The sequence below is a fragment of the Heterodontus francisci genome, chromosome 11, assembly GCF_036365525.1.
Source record: "Heterodontus francisci isolate sHetFra1 chromosome 11, sHetFra1.hap1, whole genome shotgun sequence".
In the NCBI taxonomy this organism is placed as follows: Eukaryota; Metazoa; Chordata; class Chondrichthyes; order Heterodontiformes; family Heterodontidae; genus Heterodontus; species Heterodontus francisci.
In genome coordinates, this window is record NC_090381.1 from 93,554,569 (window position 1) to 93,575,674 (window position 21,106).

At 42.6% G+C, this 21,106-nt stretch overlaps 1 protein-coding gene across 1 annotated transcript in view; it reads right to left on the reverse strand.

The window, feature by feature from the left end:
* Positions 1 to 21,106, reverse strand: part of rasa2 (RAS p21 protein activator 2) — a 142,049-nt gene that overhangs the window by 16,281 nt on the left and 104,662 nt on the right. Inside the window, exon 21 of the mRNA XM_068041686.1 lies at positions 7,437 to 7,519. Coding sequence (XP_067897787.1) covers positions 7,437 to 7,519 — 83 coding nt within the window. The remainder of the gene's footprint in view (positions 1 to 7,436; positions 7,520 to 21,106) is intronic.

Sequence of the window (21,106 nt, forward strand, 5' to 3'; positions counted from 1 at the left end):
AGGGCGCTTGAGAGCTACAAGCTAGCCAGGAAGGATCTAAAGGGAGAGCTAAGAAGAGCAAGGAGAGGACACGAGAAGTCATTGGTGGATAGGATCAGGGAAAACCCTAAGGCTTTCTATAGGTATATCAGGAATAAAAGAATGACTAGAGTTAGAATAGGGCCAATCAAGGATAGTAGTGGGAAGTTGTGTGTGGAATCAGAGGAGATAGGGGAAGTGTTAAATGAATATTTTGCGTCAGTATTTACAGTAGAGAAAGAAAATGTTGTTGAGAATACTGAGATTCAGGCTACTAGGCTAGATGGGATTGAGGTTCACAAGGAGGAGGTGTTATCAATTTTGGAAAGTGTGAAAATAGATGTCCCCTGGGCCAGATGGGATTTATCCTAGGATTCTCTGGGAAGCTAGGGAGAAGATTGCAGAGCCTTTGTCCTTGATCTTTATGTCGTCATTGTCGACAGGAATAGTGCCGGAAGACTGGAGGATAGCAAATGTTGTCCCCTTGTTCAAGAAGGGGAGTAGAGACAGCCCTGGTAATTATAGACCTGTGAGCCTTACTTCGGTTGTGGGTAAAATGTTGGAAAAGGTTATAAGAGATAGGATTTATAATCATCTTGAAAAGAATAAGTTCATTAGAGATAGTCAGCACGGTTTTGTGACGGGTAGGTCGTGCCTCACAAACCTTATTGAGTTTTTCGAGAAGGTGACCAAACAGGTGGATGAGGGTAAAGCAGTGGATGTGGTGTATATGGATTTCAGTAAGGCGTTTGATAAGGTTCCCCACGGTAGGCTATTGCAGAAAATACGGAAGTATGGGGTTGAAGGTGATTTAGAGCTTTGGATCAGAAATTGGCTAGCTGAAAGAAGACAGAGGGTGGTGGTTGATGGCAAATGTTCATCCTGGAGTTTAGTTACTAGTGGTGTACCGCAAGGATCTGTTTTGGGGCCACTGCTGTTTGTCATTTTTATAAATGACCTGGAAGAGGGTGTAGAAGGGTGGGTTAGTAAATTTGCAGATGACACGAAGGTCGGTGGAGTTGTGGATAGTGCCGAAGGATGTTGTAGGGTACAGAGGGACATAGATAGGCTGCAGAGCTGGGCTGAGAGATGGCAAATGGAGAAAATGCGGAAAAGTGCGAGGTGATTCACTTTGGAAGGAGTAACAGGAATGCAGAGTACTGGGCTAATGGGAAGATTCTTGGTAGTGTAGATGAGCAGAGAGATCTTGGTGTCCAGGTGCATAAATCCCTGAAGGTTGCTACCCAGGTTAATAGGGCTGTTAAGAAGGCATATGGTGTGTTAGCTTTTATTAGTAGGGGGATCGAGTTTCGGAGCCACGAGGTCATGCTGCAGCTGTACAAAACTCTGGTGAGACTGCACCTGGAGTATTGTGTGCAGTTCTGGTCACCGCTTTATAGGAAGGATGTGGAAGCTATGGAAAGGGTGCAGAGGAGATTTACTAGGATGTTGCCTGGTATGGAGGGAAGGTCTTATGAGGAAAGGCTGAGGGACTTGAGGTTGTTTTCGTTGGAGAGGAGGAGGAGGAGAGGTGACTTAATAGAGACATATAAGATAATCAGAGGGTTAGATAGGGTGGATGGGGAGAGTCTTTTTCCTCGGATGGTGATGGCAAACATGAGGGGACATAAGTTGAGGGGTGATAGATATAGGACAGATGTCAGAGGTAGTTTCTTTACTCAGAGAGTAGTGGGGGCGTGGAACGCCCTGCCTGCAACAGTAGTAGACTCGCCAACTTTAAGGGCATTTAAGTGGTCATTGGATAGACATATGGATGAAAATGGAATAGTGTAGGTGAGATGGTTTCACAGGTCGGCGCAACATCGAGGGCCGAAGGGCCTGTACTGCGCTGTAATGTTCTATGTTCTAATTGTTTGAAATTTATTTTCAGAAAAGAAGTTTGTTACAACATGGAATGAATGTCCTACCAAAAACATTGGTGAAAGGAGAATCCAGAATAGTATTTAGGAGGGGTATATAAATATTTGAAAAAGAAAAAATGCAAGATGGGATACGGGAAAAGAACATAGGAATGGGACTAAGAGACTTGGCACTGGTGTAATGGGCTGAATGGTCTCCTTCTGCAGTATAAGATTCTATGAAATCCAGTGGACATGAGCCCAACTATGGATGGCAAACTGCACCTTAATGAGTTGTATTTAACATTATATTGACACCAATATCAAAAATGATTCCAAAGCTTTTCTGGAGGCTAGTAGATGCTGTAGCCAGACGGCTAAACATCTGCAAAGCATGAAGGGTAAAATAGCCATCCTTACAGAAGGACAAGGACTGTGAAACAGCTGCAGTTGCGGTTTCACAAGCCCAGCCTGCTGAATAGGCAGTGTGCAAGATAAGATGTGCTCCGAATGAGACTGCTAGACAAGGACAGATAACAAGAACAAGGCCAGCAGATGTATTTTGTTTTGCTTTGCAACTGGCACTAAGCAAAACGGATGACTCCTAGCCAGGGGTGTACTTGACTAAGAACATTCTCGATGCTGGGAGCAACTCGATAAAAAAGGGGACGCTAGGAGCCTCCGCAGCGAAGACTTGCAGGAACAACCATCGTGGAGGGGAACCCGGAGTCCGGAATTCAGTGAAGAGCTCCCATCGGGAGGCTGATCACCTCGCCTCACAACAGATAGTATTTAAGTCCAAGCCATGAGTCTTGTGATTTATTGTAACAAGTAACCAGTAGTTTAACAAATGAAATAACGAGTAGCCTAATAAGTGATTTAAGTATCAATAAAAGTGTTTATACGAAGTATCTCGTGTCGGTGTCTTTTGTCTGCCACGTCAGTTGACACCCTAGTTTGAGGGTCAACAATTTAGACTATTGAAAACCTTGATCCTGTAAGCTGGCCCTCTTAAAAATCATTACCTGTGGAAAGCCACAGTGCTACTATACCACATCTGATGTAGATTCCCAAAAAAGTTTGGGCTAGCCTTACTGCTCATGACTATATTCCAGCAGTTGTATGGAAACACCCCCCCCTCTGAGAGGAATGGGGTAAGATAGACCATGATAGAGGGTGCAAGTGCAGCCTCATCAGCCCACTGATTCCTTCAGACCATCTTTTCAGTGTATTCAATCAATATGGATTGATGGTCACTCCTTTGGAAAATGGAGAATTTACCTTGGACCTCTATTAAAGAAAGATCAATTGCTCTCAACAAAAGGCACTAAAGAAATGACAGCTTCTATCAGGCTCAGGATATATAGATAATGCAAGTAAAGGACAGAGCATACAACGTGGTTGGCCATTTTTGATGATTCCATGGGACGGAGACCGGAGTTATGTGAAAGGAAGCTTTACTGAATGTGGGCTCCTATAAATGAGCTGACTTACAAATCAACTTCTGATTCAGTACATGAATTCTGGAAGTGAATTTACAACGCAGCCATTATGATCACATGGTGCGAGCAAATTATGGAACTTGCAGCCATATTTTATCTCACAAAGCAGTTGCTAGAATTTGATTTTGTATATAAACCAGATGCTGTGAAAAAACAGAATTTGCTATTGAAGACTTTTTACCAAATGCCAGCATGCCTCGTCAAGTTAGCTGCATGTTAAGGGAAGATTTCTTTAATTTTGTTAACTAGAGTCAAACTGAAATGGAATAAAAGCCGTCAATGTATCAACAGCAAGTGATCAATCATGGCTCCCTCAGGAAATAATGGGCTGAATTTTACGCCGCCCCAGCAGGTCGGATGGTGGTGTGGGGGCCGGCGTAAAATTGAACAGGAGGCTCCGGGAGGCCTACCTGTCCCGCTTCTGCCTCCGGCCAAGTTTACGGCGTCGGGCGGGGGGTGGGAATCGACCCACCAGCCCAAGGCCAATCAAAACCCTTAAGTGGCCACTTAACGGCTTTGCCCGCCTCCACAGGTATTTTACCCGTGGCGAGCAGGCATGTTGGGGACGTGAAAGGCCGCTCAGCAATAGCGCCCCGGGGGTGCCATGGCAATCAGGCACAGGGTGCCCGATTGAGGGCCGCCCCCGCTTCCCAACTCACCCCTGGGAGTCAAGACACCCCCTCCCCGCAAACAACCATTCCAGCCTCACCAGGGAAGGAAGGATCCTCCTGGTGAGGCAACCTTAACTTAAATATGGGACGGATCCCCGGGCTAGTCAGAAGCGGGTTCGCCACCGACTTCCATGTCGGTGGCAAATTCCCGTCCGCCTAAGGTAAACTTCAGCCCAATGCAAGCAGTTTGTATTGATTCATTCAAATTAGCTGGATTTCTTTCAGAAAATAACATCTTGGTGTATATTACATCAGTAATTCGAGGTATGAAATGCAGTAAGGTTGAGATTTTTCTTATGGTTCCCAAAGTCTTCCATCACTGGGGTTTTCTTTGTGTAATGTCGAGATCTACTGTAGACTAGTTGATAGCTATGATTGGTTAATAACTCCATTATTGCTGTATCATGTGACTACCAGGATGGTAGAGGCAAACTAGATGGACATTGTCTTTTTTCATCCGGCATTTCCCACGTTCCTATGAAGATGACCATTAATCACATCTACCTCTTTTTGCATTGAAACCTCCAACTTTCCCCCATCCCAACATCTAAATTTCTTTTGAAAAACTGTAGTGGCTTTGCCTCCACTGCCCTATTCAGAAAACAATTCCAGATATTAATCTCTCTAATGAGGAGAGATATTAATCTCTCTGATGAATGGTTTCTTCCTAAACTTCCCTTTTGTCAATTTGTACACTGTTTCCTCATCTTATACCAATAAGAGTTTGAGATAAATTTACTGGACCCACCTTTTAAAAATAACAAATATCACTATAATAATAAAAAATGTACAATTATAGGACCTGTAAAGGCAGTTTATCTTTTCACAAAATAGGAAGCAGATATTGAACAAAATTAAAAATATAAATAATTTCTGCTTTAAGTTATTCCAAAAATATGTGCAGACACACAAAAACAAACAAAAAACTAGTTTTTAAATGTGCAACCAACGATCAATAGTTTACCATTTAAATTATATTACATTCCAATTATATAACCCTAAATTATGTGGATTGAGAGATTATGAATCTGTTTAAATCATTCCCTTTACCTCACTAGTCTTTGCATATTAGTGAGCTATAGTGAATCTTGATTATGAAATTTGATTAAAATGTCTCCCAACCAACATCCCCTCAATGTTTTTGTTGCACACAACGTTTGAATGCGCAGTACCTTTATTTTTTTTTTGTGCGGTTGCGGACATGCAGTATATTAAAGCAAACAACTTGAGCGGCTTGTGCGCTACCTTTTGGGCTCCCCTGCCCATTGGGGCCATTGCTCCCAATAATTCTTGAACTGATTCTTCAGAACATCATTTGCAGCTTCCATTCTTATATGAAAAATATATCACTTACAAAGAGATCAGTCAAGCTAAAACCTTTACAGCTACTACAGTGAGCTTCAGGAAGTCTTATAATGTATCCAAACCATATTTTGGCATTAACAGACCCTTTTTTGTATCAGGACTTAAAAGGATTCAACTAGCTTATAGCAAACTCCAAATGTTTAGTTGGACAGCCAATTTAATTTGCGATGAAATTCATAGACCACATTCAGTATATAAACAAACCCCAGTTAATGATGGTCCATGCTCAAAAATGCTTCCATCAGGTCTAGTTTTTTAAAATAAAATTACTGTTGGCAGATAAACTACAGAAAACTGGGTTTGTCGTGACACTGCCAGTAATAACCTATGTCAATACCCATGCCCAAACTCGCACCAAGTCCCATTTACCCATGACCCCTGTGCTTGCTGACCTACACCGACTCCTGGTTAAGCAATGGCTCAATTTGAAAATTCTCATCCTTGTTTGCAAACCATACCATGGCAATCTCTCCCAGCGGTACAAACCTCCGAAATATCTGGGCTCCTCTAATTCTGGCCTCTTAAGAATGCCCGATTTTAATCGTTCCACCGTTGGTGGTTGTAGGCTCTGGAATTCCCTCCCTTAAGGTCTCTGCCTCTCATCACTTTTTCCTCCTTTATGACACTCCTTAAATCCTACCTCTGACCAAGCTTTTGGTCATTTGCCCTAATATCTCTTTAGGTGGCTTGGTGCCAAATTTTACCCTATAACATTCCTAGAAAGCATCTTGGAGCATTTTATTATATTAAAGGCACTATATAAATACAAGTTGTTATAACTAGACATTTGTCAGACTGTTCTGCAAGTACAGCATTGCCTTGCTACAGTAGCTCAAGTAATTAATCGAAGTCCAATGAGGGAGCTGCTGTGAGACAAGATGGTGCCCGAATTCAAATACACAAAACCAGATGCAATGATAGGAACACTGATGTCCTGATTCCCAGTCTCATGCTAATCAATTCATGTACTAACTGGCTGGAAAGAGACAGTCTAGTACTTAAGACTAATGTGGTGGGTAACAACAACATAATTACTGAACCAAATACAGGTATGGATCGAACTCGGCGAGACAACCTGGGAGTCCAAGAGAATGGGACCAGATCAGAAGTAGATGAGTACAGCTGAATGGAGCCACAAAATTATTTTGACAATCAATACTCTATTCCAAAGCTCAACACAATTTGACCCTCGGAACATAAACCATGCCAAAACTTTGACGTACTGAAGCAGGTGCCGTCTTCCCCTGCATCCTCATAATAGCTCAGAAGACAACTTGAAACTTAGTTGCAGCAGACAAAAAAAAATCAATTATTCATGACATGTGCCCGTATGCCAGCTCTGGTCTTGCAAGAGCAAGGCCACTTAGGAGTTGAAACTAATAGTAGGTTAAGCATTTACTTCATCCAAAACTCCAGTTTTCAAGATACTTGAACTTTTTTTTGGACATATTTTAAGATTAAATCTTGCTCTCCTATTCCAACCCAACCAGACTTAATTCAACAATGACTGAAAAATCTAATTTAGAAGGCTATAAACACCAAATGTGGTCTGTGAGCTTGCATTTGAGGCAAAGGGGGTATTTAGAGTTTTGGACTGCAAGTAACCTGGCAGTAGCAGGACATGAAGAAGCTTCACTATAATTCTTAACATTGAATACAAAATCAAGCTCTCACAACAATATGAAAATTAACTTCAGAAATAAATAAACAGAATGACAAGAAAAAAAGCCCAGCTATACATATGCAAAATACTGCAGTTGCTGGAAATATGAAATATGAACAGAGAATGCTGGAAATGTTCAGGTCAGGCAGCATCTGTGGAGACAAAAACAGCTAATATTTTAGGATGGTGACCCTTCGTCAGACCACTTCTGACAAAAGTTCACTGAAATGGAATGTTTTTAATTTCTTTCTGACCTGCTGAGCATTTCCAGCAATTTCTGCTTATATTTAAGAAAGAACAGCTTCTGTTTAGTTGTATGTACTTCCACAAGCTACTTTAGAATGGAGTTATCACGTACATTTTTTCTGTTGAAGCATCTTTCTTCAAGTTTCTCAACTGCAATAATGTTCTTAATCAGGATACTGTATAGGGACTCTTTACCTGTGCAAACAGATTCAACAGTTAGGGTTCACCTGTATAATTTTGGACAGTAGTATAACTTAATAAAATGACATTCCAATGAGGATTGGCTACCCAGTCTGTCTACAGTATTTGCTAAATAGGAACAATTAAAGCAATATTTTGCACAATACTGCAATTAAGAAGCATCTGTCAGGTTGATATCAAGTAAAAGGTTCAGAGTTTGTACATTCCACACAGCCTCAACACATTGCTTTTTAAAATATATGATGTAGGTCAAAAGTCATTATTATTTTCCTGTCTGTTTTCACCTTCAAGCAAGATTAGTACATAGAATTTGGGTACTCTGTGCAACTCAGGCTGACAGACAGATGGTGCAAAGAAAATGAGTGACTTCAGAGTTCATTCAGTGCAAAAAACATGTTACATCAACAGCCAAAGATTAGCTTGCAGTTTCTGAGAAAATGCCAAATTCAACATTTGATCACTTGCCAAGTCAGTGAGGTTTTCCTCTTCCGTTGGTAATCAGCTGCAAGTTTTACATGATAAAAGGATTCTGACTAATTTATCACCTTTTGTATTGCCAGATTCCGGAAACACTTGCAAATGATCCTACACCCAGCTGAATGATTTGCACAAAATCTTTCACTGTTGCAAAGGGGTCACATAAACCCCACTTTCACAAAGAACATAAAAACAAGCTTGTGGATGAATGCCTCAATCCAATCTTCTGGAACTAAAATACTGATCTTACATCTGAGACGACATAATGGTTGAATTCAAATCTTCAAAATGAGGGACAATGGTGTAGTGGTTATGAAGCTAGGCTAGCAATCCAGAGCTCAAGACCAATAATGCAGAGAACATGTGTTCAAATTCCACCATGGCAATTTGTGAACATTCAGTTTTAAAAAAAAAAAATCTAGAAATCAAAATCTAAGAACAGTAAAAAAAAAACTATAAAGCTATCACCGTTATAAAAACCCAACTTTAGGGAAGGAAACCTGTAGTCCTTACCTGTGGTCTGGTCTAAATATGACTAGTCCCACACCAGTGTGGTTGATTCTTAACTATCATAGCACCCCATGGAGTTGCATCAAACTGCTACAAAAAGCAATTAAAAAAATTGGATACACCGCTCATCTGCAAGTCGGCATCAAACTGGATCATGACAGGAGCACTGGGTCAACACGAGAAAGATCTCTTCAGTAACATCTGGGGAACAATGCCAAAGTTAGGAGAGATGTCCCAGACCAGTCAAGCAAAACTGACAGTCATACTCAGATTGGTAACCATTTACTCCACGTTCCAGACTCCTCTGCCAACATCCCAAGGTATGTGCTGTCCCACCAGCAGGACAAATCCACCAAAGATGGGGGCAGAGTGCATATAGTTGGGTGGGAGTGATCAACTCCAGCCCTCGTTACTCTCAAGGTTCCAGGTCAAACTCGATCAAGGAAACTTATTTCTGATTACTACCTATCATCCTCCCTCAGCCAAATAAATCAGTACTCCTCCATGTTGAATACCACTTGGATGAAGTACCAGTAGTATGGGCATAGAACGTACTCCAGATGGGAGACTTTAATGTCAGTTACCAAGGTAGCTTTGTAGTACCATCACTGACCAAGCCCAAGAAGACACAGCTGCCAGACTGGACTTGTGCCATGTAGAGGTGGTGAGAACACCCACACAAGCCTATGTAACCCTGTCATCAAAAATCTACTTGTCACAGATGCATCTGTCCATGGCAATATTAGACTTGGTGACATCCGCACATTCAGGATATGCTCCATTGTTTTCTGTGACACTACCACCAAGCTGTGGGATAAATTAACAGTTCTAGCAGCTCAAAATTGGGCACCCATGAGGAACTCTGAGCCATTGGCAGCAGGAGAGTTATATACCATCACAATCTGTAAACTCATTGGCTGCCAAATCCTCCACTCATCCAGCATAACTGAGCCATGTTAGCAAACCTGGGTCACTGAGGAGTGCAAAGGTCCATGCCAAAAGCACCAACAAGCATTGCTAAAAACAAGGTGGCAACCTGGTGAAGCTTCAACACAGGGCTACCTTTACAATAAACATCAAAAGCAGCACATTATTGGCAGAAGTGACCTGTACAAGAGGGACAGGTTGCATCTGAACTGGAAGGGGACCAATATCCTTGCGGGGAGGTTTGCTAGTAATACTCGGGAGGTTTAAACTAGTCTGGCAGGGGGGTGGGACCCAAAGTAGTAGTCTCTCCGATGAGATAGTTGAGGCAAATGTAGAGGTTAAAGCAAGTAAGTCCAGTAGGCAGGCCGGGCAAGGGCAGGACAGGGAGCGTGGAAGGTCTGGTAGGCTAAACTGCATTTACTTTAATGCAAGAAGCCTTACAGGTAAGGCAGATGAACTCAGAGCATGGATCGGTACATGGGATTGTGATATTATAGCTATCATGGAAATGTGGCTGAGGGATGGGCAGGACCCGCAGCTCAATCTTCCGGGGTACCGATGCTTCTGGCGTGACAGAGGTGAAGGTAAGAGAGGAGGGTGGTTGCACTATTGATTAGGGAGGACATCACGGCAGTACTTAGAGAGGTTATCCCTGGGGGAACATCCAGCGAGGCCATATGGGTAGAACTTAGAAATAAGAAAGGGGTGATCACTTTGATGGGATTATACTATAGGCCCCCCCAATAGTCAGAAGGAAGTGGAGGAGCGTATATGTAGGAAAATCACAGATAGGTGTAGGAATAATAGGGTTGTAATAGTCGGTGATTTTAACTTCCCTAATATTGACTGGGACTGCCATAGTGCTAAGGGGTCAGATGGGGAAGAATTTGTTAAGTGTGTCCAAGATAGTTTTCTGAAGCAGTATGTGGATGGCCCTACGAGAGAAGGGGCCTCACTCGATCTCCTCTTAGGAAATGAGGATGGGCAGGTGGTTGATGCGTCAGTGGGGGAGCACTGACCATAACTCTATTAGCTTCAAGATAGTTATGGAAAAGGATAGGACTGGTCCTCAGGTTGAAGTCCTAAATTGCAGGAAGGCTAATTTCAATGGCATCAGACAGGAACTCTCAAAAGTTGAATGGGAGAGGCTGTTTACAGGTAAAGGGACGTCTGGCAAGTGGGAGGCTTTTAAAAGTGAGATAGGAAGAGTTCAGGGCCGGCATGTTCCTGTTAGATGGAAGGACAAGGCTGGCAAGTTTAGGGAACCTTGGTTGACCAGGGATATTGAGGGTCTGGTCAGGACAAAGGAGGCATATGTCAGGTATAGGCAGCTGGGATCAAGCGAGTCCCTCGAGCATAGGGGATGTAGGAGTACACTTGAGAAGGAAATTAGGAGGGCGAAAAGGGGCCATGAGATTTCCCTGGCAGATAACATAAAGGAGAATCTGAAAATATTCTATAAGTATATTAAGAGTAAAGGGGTAGCTAGGGAGAGAGTAGGTCCCCTTAAGGATCAGTGTGGTAATTATGTGTGCCGCCATGGGAAATGGGCGAGGTCTTAAATGAATACTTCTCGTCTGTATTTACCGTGGAAGTGGTCATGGAAGCCAGTGAGTTCAAGAGAGGGAACAGCGATATCCTAGAGCATATCAACATTACAAAGGAGGTGGTGTTGGAGGTTTGGAAGCACATTAAGGTGGATAAATCCCCAGGGCCTGACCAGGTGTATCCTAGGATGCTATGAGAAGCAAGGGAGGAGATTGCTGGGGCCCTGGCAGAGATTTTTGTATCATTGTTAGACATGGGTGAGGTACCGGAAGACTGGAGGATAGCTAATGTGCCTTTATTTAAGAAGGGCAGCAGGGATAAGCCAGGGAACGACAGGCTGGTGAGCCTTGCATCAGTGGTGGGAACGTTATTAGAAGGGATTCTGAGACAGGATTTATATGCATTTGGAAAGGCAAGGTCTGATTAAGGATAGTCAGCATGGCTTTGTGCGTGGGAAATCATGCCTCATGAATTTGATTGAGTTTTTTGAGGTGACGACCAAGAGGACTGACGAGGGCAGGGCGATGGACGTTGTCTACATGGACTTTAGCAAGGCCTTTGACAAGGTCCCGCATGGTAGGTTGGTCCAGAAGGTTCGAACACATGGGATTCAAGGTGAGCTAGCAAATTGGATACAAAATTGGCTTGCTAATAGGAGGCAGAGGGTGGTAGTGGAGGGTTGTTTTTCAGATTGGAGGCCGGTGACCAGTGGTGTGCCGCAAGGATTGGTGCCGGGCCCTCTGTTGTTTGTCATAAATATTGACTTGGATGTGAATGTAGGGGGCATGATTAGTAAGTTTGCAGATGACACCAAAATTGGTGGTATAGTGGACAGTGAAGAAGGTTGTCTAAGATTACAAAAGGATATAGATAAACTGGGAAAGTGGGCAAGGGATTGGCAAATGAAATTTAACGCAAACAAGTGTGAAGTGATGCATTTTGGGAAGTTAAACCAGGGCAGGACATATACCGTGAATGGCAGGGCCCTGGGGAGTGTTGTTGAGCAGAGAGACCTTGGGGTGCAAGTACATAGTTCCCTGAAAGTGGCAACACAGGTAGACAGGGTGGTGAAGGCGGCCTATGGTATGCTTGCCTTCATCGGCCGAGGCACTGAGTACAAGAGTTAGGACGTCATGTTACAGTTGTACATAACGTTGGTTAGGTTGCATTTGGAATACTGTGTGCAGTTCTGGTCGCCGCACTACAGGAAAGATGTGATTAAGCTCGAGAGGGTGCAGAAAAGATTCACAAGGACGTTGCCTGGTTTGGAGGGCTTGAGTTATAAAGAGAGATTGGATAGGCCGGGTCTGTTTTCCCTGAAGCGAAGGAAGCTGAGAGGGGACATGATAGAGGCATATAAAATTGAGAGAGGCATAGATAGGGTAGATAGCCAGAGTCTCTTTCCCATGGTAAGGGTGACTAAAACATAGAGGGCATAGATTTAAGGTGAGAGGGAGGAGGTTTAAAGGGGATCAAAGGGATACATTTTTCACACAAATAATAGTGGGTATCTGGAGTGAGCTGCCAGAGGTGGTGGTGGAGGCAGGAACAGTAGCAACATTTAAGAGGCATCTGGACAGGTACTTGAATAAGAAAAGCATAGAGGGATATGGAATTAATGCAGGCAGGTGGGATTAGTATAGATAGGCATTATGGTCGGCATGGACGCGATGGGCAGAAGGGCCTGTTTCTATGCTGTACGACTCTATGACTCTATAAGCGATCCCACAAACAGGCCAACATCTATTTAATGTTGAGGCTTACAAGTGTTGACAATGCATATTACAACATGTCTCCAACTCTTTTCCAGTAAGACTACTCTGTATCAGCCATAGTTTACCCAATGAGATCAACCAGCTTCCTTTGGTAAAACTTCAAGGATTTACTAACAGTGGAATGCATGATTGTAGATGTTGCACAGCCACATACTGCTATTTGTTTCCACTTCACCATGAGACTAAAGATGCCTTACAGAGGTGGAGCTGTGTCAGTTAGACTTGGTCTGCAGACCCACAAAACATGGAGCCCCAAGTCGCTGATGGTTTGAGTTCCAGATTGTAGTGTAAGCATGCCCATCTGCAGTTTTGATTCCGAAGAGTAGAGTATGACAACAGTGAAACTCTGCCAGCAATGAAGAATTTTGTTTTTAAATTTAATGAAAAACCTTCGTCAAATTGGTCGTTAATCCTGGGGATTTTAGCCAAAACGATATGTACTTTCTCTCTACATTTCTGTGTGATTACACTTCAAAAATATTTTGTTCGGTGATTTTGGCCATCCAGGAGATCATGAAATATCAATACAAAATATTTTTCATTCAAACCCAAAGTATAGAAATAGGTTTTTTTTTTTTAAAGAGATGCCAGTACAGATTGGTTCTTCAAACCAAAACTAGGGTTCACTGACTGGACCATGCTGTCAGATTCCAGGTAGCTGGCAAACTTTAGGTTCATAGTCTTTGCTGTTGGTCAGCATTACGCTTGGTTTCTCTCACTGTTTTTTTATTCATTCATGGGAGGTGGGCGTCGCTGACTAGGCCAGCGTTTACTACCCATCCCTAATTGCCCTTGAGAAGGTGGTGGTGAGCTGCCTTCTTGAACCGCTGCAGTCCACGTGAGGTAGGTACACTCATACTCTACTCTGCCCTTCGGAATCAAAACTGCAGATGGGCATGCTTACACTACAATCTGGAACTCAAACCATCAGCGACTTGGGGCTCCATGTTTTGTGGGTCTGCAGACCAAGTCTAACTGACACAGCTCCACCTCTGTAAGGCATCTTTAGTCCCATGGTGAAGTGGAAACAAATAGCAATCTATTACTGCATGCAACATAGCACTAAAAGAGTAGTTTACCATGTTGCAAATAATGCAGCAAGCTTTGCTGTTAAGCATGTAAAATTTGCTGGTGGAAGGCAACATGTCACATACCTGTGTTTAAACACACAATTAAAGGCTGATCCTGCAGAGTATGTTGGTCAGAAATCAAATGGAATGCTAAAGTAACAACTTTTCTGAAAGCAGTGACACAAGTTAGTCATTAAAATAATGCCAAGCCCAACATTTTAAACCCATGACTGTACACAACTTCAGATGTCTTGATACACAACATGGTTGGATTAGCCCAGTGCACATGTGGCTCTTACCTACTGTCAGTGCCAGGTAAGAGAGAACCCGCTCCTTGACTAGAACTGAATAATGATTGATAGCAAATCAGAAATTTGAGCTGCATAACAGAAGTTGCTTTCAGAGTTTGTGTTTACAACTTCCCTGGAACAGGCAAGTTCCTCACAGCTTGAGAATCGCCGCGTTGCATGGTATGGATCTCTAATCACAGAATGGTTACACAACAGGAGGCGGCCATTTGGTATGTCATGTCCATGTCTGTAACAGCAATTCAGCTAGTCCAACTCCCCTTTCCCCACAGCCCTGAAAATCTTTTCTCTTCAGATAATTATTCAATTTCCTTTTGAAAGGTGCGATTGAATCTACTATCACCACACGATGAGGCAGTGTATTCCAGATCTTAACCACTTGCTGTGTTAACAATGTTTTTTCCTCATATCGCCTCTGGTTCTTTTGCCAATCGCATTATATTGATGTCTTCTGGTTTCGACGCTTCCCCCAATGGGAACGGATTTTCCCTATCTGCTCTTCCAGACCCCGCAATTTTGAACACCTCTATCAAATCTCCTCTCAACCTTATCTAAGGAGAAGTCCCAGTTTCGCCAATCTTGCCATGTAACTGAGATTTCTCATCTTTTCTGCACCCTCTCCAATGCCTTCACATTCTTCCTAAGATGAGACACCCAAAATTGTACTCAATACTTCAGTTAAGGCCAAACCAGTCTTTTTATCAAGGTTCACCATAACTTCCTTGCTTTTCTACTTTATGACTCTACATATAAAAGCCCAGGATCCCGTATGCCCTTTTAGCCACTTTTTCAAGCTGGCCTTCATCTTCAACCATTGTGCACATATACCCCCTGGTTTCTGTTCCTGCACACTCTTTAGAAATGTGCCCTTCAGTTTATATTGCCTCTCCTCATTTTTCCTACCAAAATGCATAACTTCACACTGCTCTGCATTAAATTTCATCTGCCATTTGTCTGCCCATTCCATCAGCTGGTCTCCGCCTTCTTGAAGTTTATCACGATCGGCCTCACACTTCGCTATAATTCCAAGTTTGGTGTCACTGCAATTTTTGAAGTTGTGCCTTGCATACCCAGGTTTAGGTCATTAATATAGATCAAGAAAAGCAGTGGCCCCAATACGGACCCCACAATATACCTTCCTGAAGTTCGAAAGACAACCGTTCACCGCTAATCTCCTGTCACTTTTGTATCCATGCTGCCGCTGTCCCTTTTATTCAATGGGCTTCAACTTTGCTGACAAGCCTGCTATGTGGCACTTTGTCAAATGTCTTTTCAAAGTTCATGTACACTCCATCAACCGCATTACCCTCATCAACCCTCTGTTACCTCATCAAAAAACTCAAATAAGTTTAACACAATTTGCCATTAACCAATTTGTGCTGGCTTTCTTTAGTTAATCCACATTTGTCCAAGTGACTTTTGATTTTGCCCCAGATTATCATTTCGAAAAGCTTTCCCATCATTGAGGTTAAACTGACTGGCCTGTAGCTGCTGGGTTTATGTTTACACCCTTTTTTGAACAAGGGTGTAACATTTGCAATTCTCCAGTCCTCTAGCACCACCCCTGAGTCGAAGGAAGATTGGAAGACTATGGCCAGTGCCTCCATAATTTTCACCCTTACTTCTCTCAGTATCCTCCGATGCATCAGATCCGGTCCTGGTGACTTAGTAACTTTAAGCACAACCAGCCTAAGACCTCATTAATTTTTAGCCCACGAAGTGTCTCAACCACCACCTCTTTGCATCTGTTTTTACAAAAGATGAAGAAAAGTACTCATTTAGTACTTCAGCCATGCCCTCTACCTCCATGCATAAATTTTTTCTGTCCCTAATTGGCCCTACTCCTCCTTTTACCGCCCTTTTACTATTTATATGCCCATAAAACACTTTTGGATTCCTTTTTATGTTGGCTGCCAGTCTCTTCTCTTATTCTATCTATGCTCCTCCTATCGCTTTTTCACTTCCTATCTTACCTTTCTATGTTCAGCCTGGTTCCCATTCATATTATCAACCTGACATCTGTCATATGCACTCTTTCCCTGCTTCATCTTATTCTCTATATCTTTCAGTGATGTCATGGTCCTGTTTTTTTTTCTCCTCGAGAAATATTGTGTTATGCCTTGAAGGCTGTAAAGGATCTGTATTTCTTTAAGGCAGCAGCTCCAGAGACCGAAATTAACGCAATAGTGAGGAAGGATATTAGCTTTGACTATGTGGAATCTGTATGGTAGAGCTGAGAAACACTAAGGGGCAAAAAACATTAGTGGGGGTTGTATATAGACTCCCAAACTGTAGTGGTGATGTTAGGAATGGCATTAAACAGGAAATTAGAGATGCATGCGATAAAGGAACATCTGTAATTATGGGTGACTTTAATCTACATATAGATTGGGCAAATCAAATTAGTCTCAATACCGTAGAGGAGGAATTCATGGAGTGTATACAGGATGGTTTTCTGGACCAATACGTTGAGGAACCAACTAGAGAACAGGCCATCCTAGACTGGGCATTGTGTAATGAGAAAGGAATAATTGACAAAAATCTAGTTCTGTGAGACCCCTTGGGGATGAGCGACCATAATATGATAGAATTCTTCATCAAGATGGAGAGTGACATAGTTGATTCTGAGACTAGGGTCCTGAATCTTAATAAAGGAAACTACGAAGGTATGAGGCGCGAGTTGGCGATGATGGATTGGGAAACGTTACTTAAAGGGATGACCGTGGATAGGCAATGACAAACATTCAAAGACTGCATGGATGAACTGCAACAATTGTTTATTCCTGTCTGGTGCAAAAGTAAAACAGGAAAGGTAGCCAAACCATGGCTTACAAGGGAAATTAGAGATAGCATTAGATCCAAGGAAGAGGCATACAAATTTGCCAGAAAAAAAAAACAACATACCTGAGGATTGGGAGCAGTTTAGAATTCAGCAAAGGAGGACCAAGGGATTGATTATGAAGGGGAAAATAGAGTACGAGAGTAAGCTTGCGGGGAACATAAAAACTGACTGTAAAAGTTTCTATAGGTATGTGAAGAGAAAAAGATTAGTGAAAACAAATGTAGGCCCCTTACAGTCAGAAACAGGGGAAGTTATATTATGGGGAACAAAGAAATGGCTGACCAACTAAATGCATACTTTGGTTCTGTCTTCACAAAGGAGGACAAAAATATCATACCAGAAATGTTGGGGAACACAGGGTTTAGTGAGAGGGAGGAACTGAAGGAAATCAGTATTAGTAGAGAAATGGTGTTGGGGAAATTGATGGGATTGAAGGCCGATAAATCTTCAGGGCCTGATAATCTATATCCCAGAGTACTTAAGGAAGTGGCCCTAGAAATAGCGGATGCATTGGTGGTCATCTTCCAAGATACTATAGACTCTGGAACAGTTCCTACAGATTGGAGGGTAGCTAATGTAACCCCACTATTTAAAAAAGGAGGTAGAGAGAAAGCAGGGAATTATAGACCAATCAGCCGGACGTCGGTAGTGGGGAAAATTCTAGAGTCCATTATCAAAGATTTTATAGCAGAGCACTTGGAGAACAATGGTAGAATCGGACAGTCAGCATGGATTTATGGGAAATCATGCTTGACAAATCTACTAGAATTCTTCAAGGATGTAACTAGTAGAATTGATGAGGGACAGCCAGTGGATGTGGTTTATTTGGACTTTCAGAAGGCTTTCGACAAAGTTCCACCTAAGAGTTTAGCATGTAAAATTAAAGCGCATGGGATTGGGGGTAGTGTATTGCGATGGATAGAAAATTGGTTGGTAGTCAGGAAACAAAGTGTAGGAATAAATGGGTCTTTTTCCGAATGGCAGGCAGTAACTAGTGGGGTACCGCAGGGATCAGTGCTAGGACCCCAGCTATTCACAATATATATTAATGATTTAGATGAGGGAACTAAATGTAATATCTCCAAATTTGCAGATGACATAAAACTGGGTGGGAGGGTGATTTGTGAGGAGGATGCAGAGAGGCTTCAGAGTGATTTGGACAAGTTGAGTGAGTGGGCAAATGCATGGCCGATGCAGTACAATGTGGATAAATGTGAGGTTATCCACTTTGGTAGCAAAAACAGGAAGGCAGATTATCTGAACGGCTATAAACAGAGAGGGAAATATGCAGCGAGACCTGGGTGTTCTCGTACACCAGTTGCTGAAGGTAAGCATGCAGGTCCAACAGGCGGTAAAAAAGGCAAATGGTATGTTGGCCTTCATAGCGAGAGGATTTGAGTACAGGAGCAGGGATACCTTGCTGCAATTATACAGGGCCTTGGTGAGGCCACACCTAGAATATTGTGTGCAGTTTTGGTCTCCTTATCTGAGGAAGGATGTTCTTGCTACAGAGGGAGTGCAGCAAAGGTTTACCAGACTGATTCCTGGGATGGCGGGACTGACGTATGAGGAGAGATCGAGTCGGTTAGGATTATATTCGCTGGAGTTCAGAAGAGTGAGGGGGGATCACATAGAAACCTATAAAATTCTAACAGACTTGAAAGGGTAGATGCAGGAAGGATGTTCCCGATAGTGGGGAAGTCCAGAACCAGGGGTCATAGTCTAAGGACACGTGGTAAACCTTTCAGGACTGAGATGAGGAGAAATTACTTTACCCAGAGAATCGTGAGCCTGTGGAATTCGCTACCACAGAAAGCAGTTGAGGCCAAAACATTGCATGTTTTCAAGAATGAGTTAGATATAGCTCTTGGGGCGAAAGGGATCAAAGGATATGGGGGGAAAGCGGGAACAGGTTACTGAGTTGGATGATTAGCCATGATCATAATGAATGGCAGAACAGGCTCGAAGAGCCGAATGGCCTACTCCTATTTTCTATGTTTCTATGAAAGTGCATTCTGGTTTCCTAGCTATAACCATCCAGAGAGGGAGAAAAGGACATACAATGTATCCATTTTGTTTTTGAAAACTGGCTAACTGGTTTTGTTCAGAGACAGACACGTTGTGCCAGCATGTACTGAAGGAAGAAAGGAGAGCTCTGTAAGACAACCTGTGTAGCTTCGCTCTCAAAGTTCAAAAAACTTAAAGCCAGATTAATTCCTTGAAGAAAATAACCAATTATTGACCTGCTATGTTCATCGCTGGAAGACAGAAGAAAAGTTTGGTGCTTCAAATGCTGAACTGAACTGCTGAATTCCTATCTCTGAAAGGATTCTTTCCTCATTGGACCTTGGAAGACTGCAAGTGAACTTGGAGTGTGTGGAATTTGAAGACCATTCATAGGAAGTGTAATCTGCAAAGACTTGATTGTTATTTCTATTTTTTTGGGCAGCTAATTAAACACCAAACTACCATTAGTTTGGGTTTATGTATGCGAATGCAGGAGTTAGATTTCTTTAAGTTATCTTTAGATATTGATTTATCTTAGTAGTGTTTAAGATTTTAGTTTTTAAAAAATAAACAGTTAACTTGTAGATATCTAAAGATACCTGGTTTGGTTCACCTCATGTGGGGGTTACTAGATTGTTTCAATTTGGCTGCTGCTTTCTTTGATTTGGGAAAGCTTAAAGATATGTATGACAGTGCATTGCTCCCAACACAATCAGAATCATATATTTTGATTGGGAGGTTTGTCTTGAGCAGTCGTAACATAACAGGGAGCTCTAGTTTTGTTTGTCCTACCTACCCACCCCCCCATCCCCATGTAGGAATGTATCTTGACTGTACCCAAACAATCTCCTCTTTAAAGACAGCCCATTGTTCAATTACAGTTTTGTCTGCCAATCTTTGATTCCAATTTACCTGGGCCTGATTAGTTTTCACCATGGAGAGTGGCGCTTCCCCAACTAATTATCTTTACTCTGGATTGCTCCTTGTCCTTTTCTTTAGCCAACTTAACCCTTACAATACTGACAGTTGATCCACTTGTCCCACCTCATTTCCCACAATCAGATCCAGTAATGCCTTCTGGCTCGTTGAACTGAAAACATACTGATGCCGAAAATTCTCCTGAGGACACATCAAAAACTCTTTCCCCTCTCTTCCCTTTACACTATTATCCCAGTCTATATTAGGATAATTAAAGTCTCCCATTATAAAATAGATTTTGTACCTAATTTCCTTGCTAATTTGTTCCTCTATATGTTTCCCACCAGTTACTGGCCTATAGAATACATCCCATCGTGTAATGGTACCTCTATTGTTTCTTAGCCCTAAATAAATAGATTCTGTCCTTGAACCCTCTCGGATATCCTCTCTCTCCAGCACTGTAATATTATTCTTAATCAATGCTGCCACTCCTCCTCCTTTCTTTCGTTTCCTATCTTTCCTAAACACCTTACATCCATCCCTAATTGCCCTCGAGAAGGTGGTGGTGAGCTGTCTTCTTGAACCACTGCAGTCCATGAGGTGTAGGTCACCCACAGTGCTGTTAGGAAGAGTGTTCCAGGGTTTTAACCCAACAGTGAAGAAATGGCAATTATATTTCCAAGTCAGGATGGTGCGAGACTTGGAGGGGAACTTGGTGGTGTTCCCATGCATCTGCTGCCCTCGTCCTTCTAGGTGGTAGAGGTCGCGGATTTGGAAGATGCTGTTGAAGGAGTCTTGGCAAGTTACTGCAGTGCTTCCTGTAGATGGTACACACTGCTGTCACTGTCCACTGGTGGCGGAGGGAGCGAATGTTTACAGCGTGCCGATCAAGCGGGCTGCTGTGTTTTGGATGGTGTCGACTTTCGAGTGTTGTTGGAGCTGCACTCATCCAAGCAAGTGGAGAGTATTCCATCACACTCCTGACTTGTGCCTTGTAGATGGGAGACAGACAAAGAAACATAGAAAATAGGAGGAGTAGGCCATTCAGGCTTGCTCCGCTATTCAAAAAAGATCATGGCTGATCGTCTAATTCAGTACCTTGTTCCCGTTTTCTCCATATCCCTTGATCCCTTTGGCATTAATACATCTATCTCCTTGAATATATTTAATGACTTGGCCTCCACTGCCTTCTGCTGTAG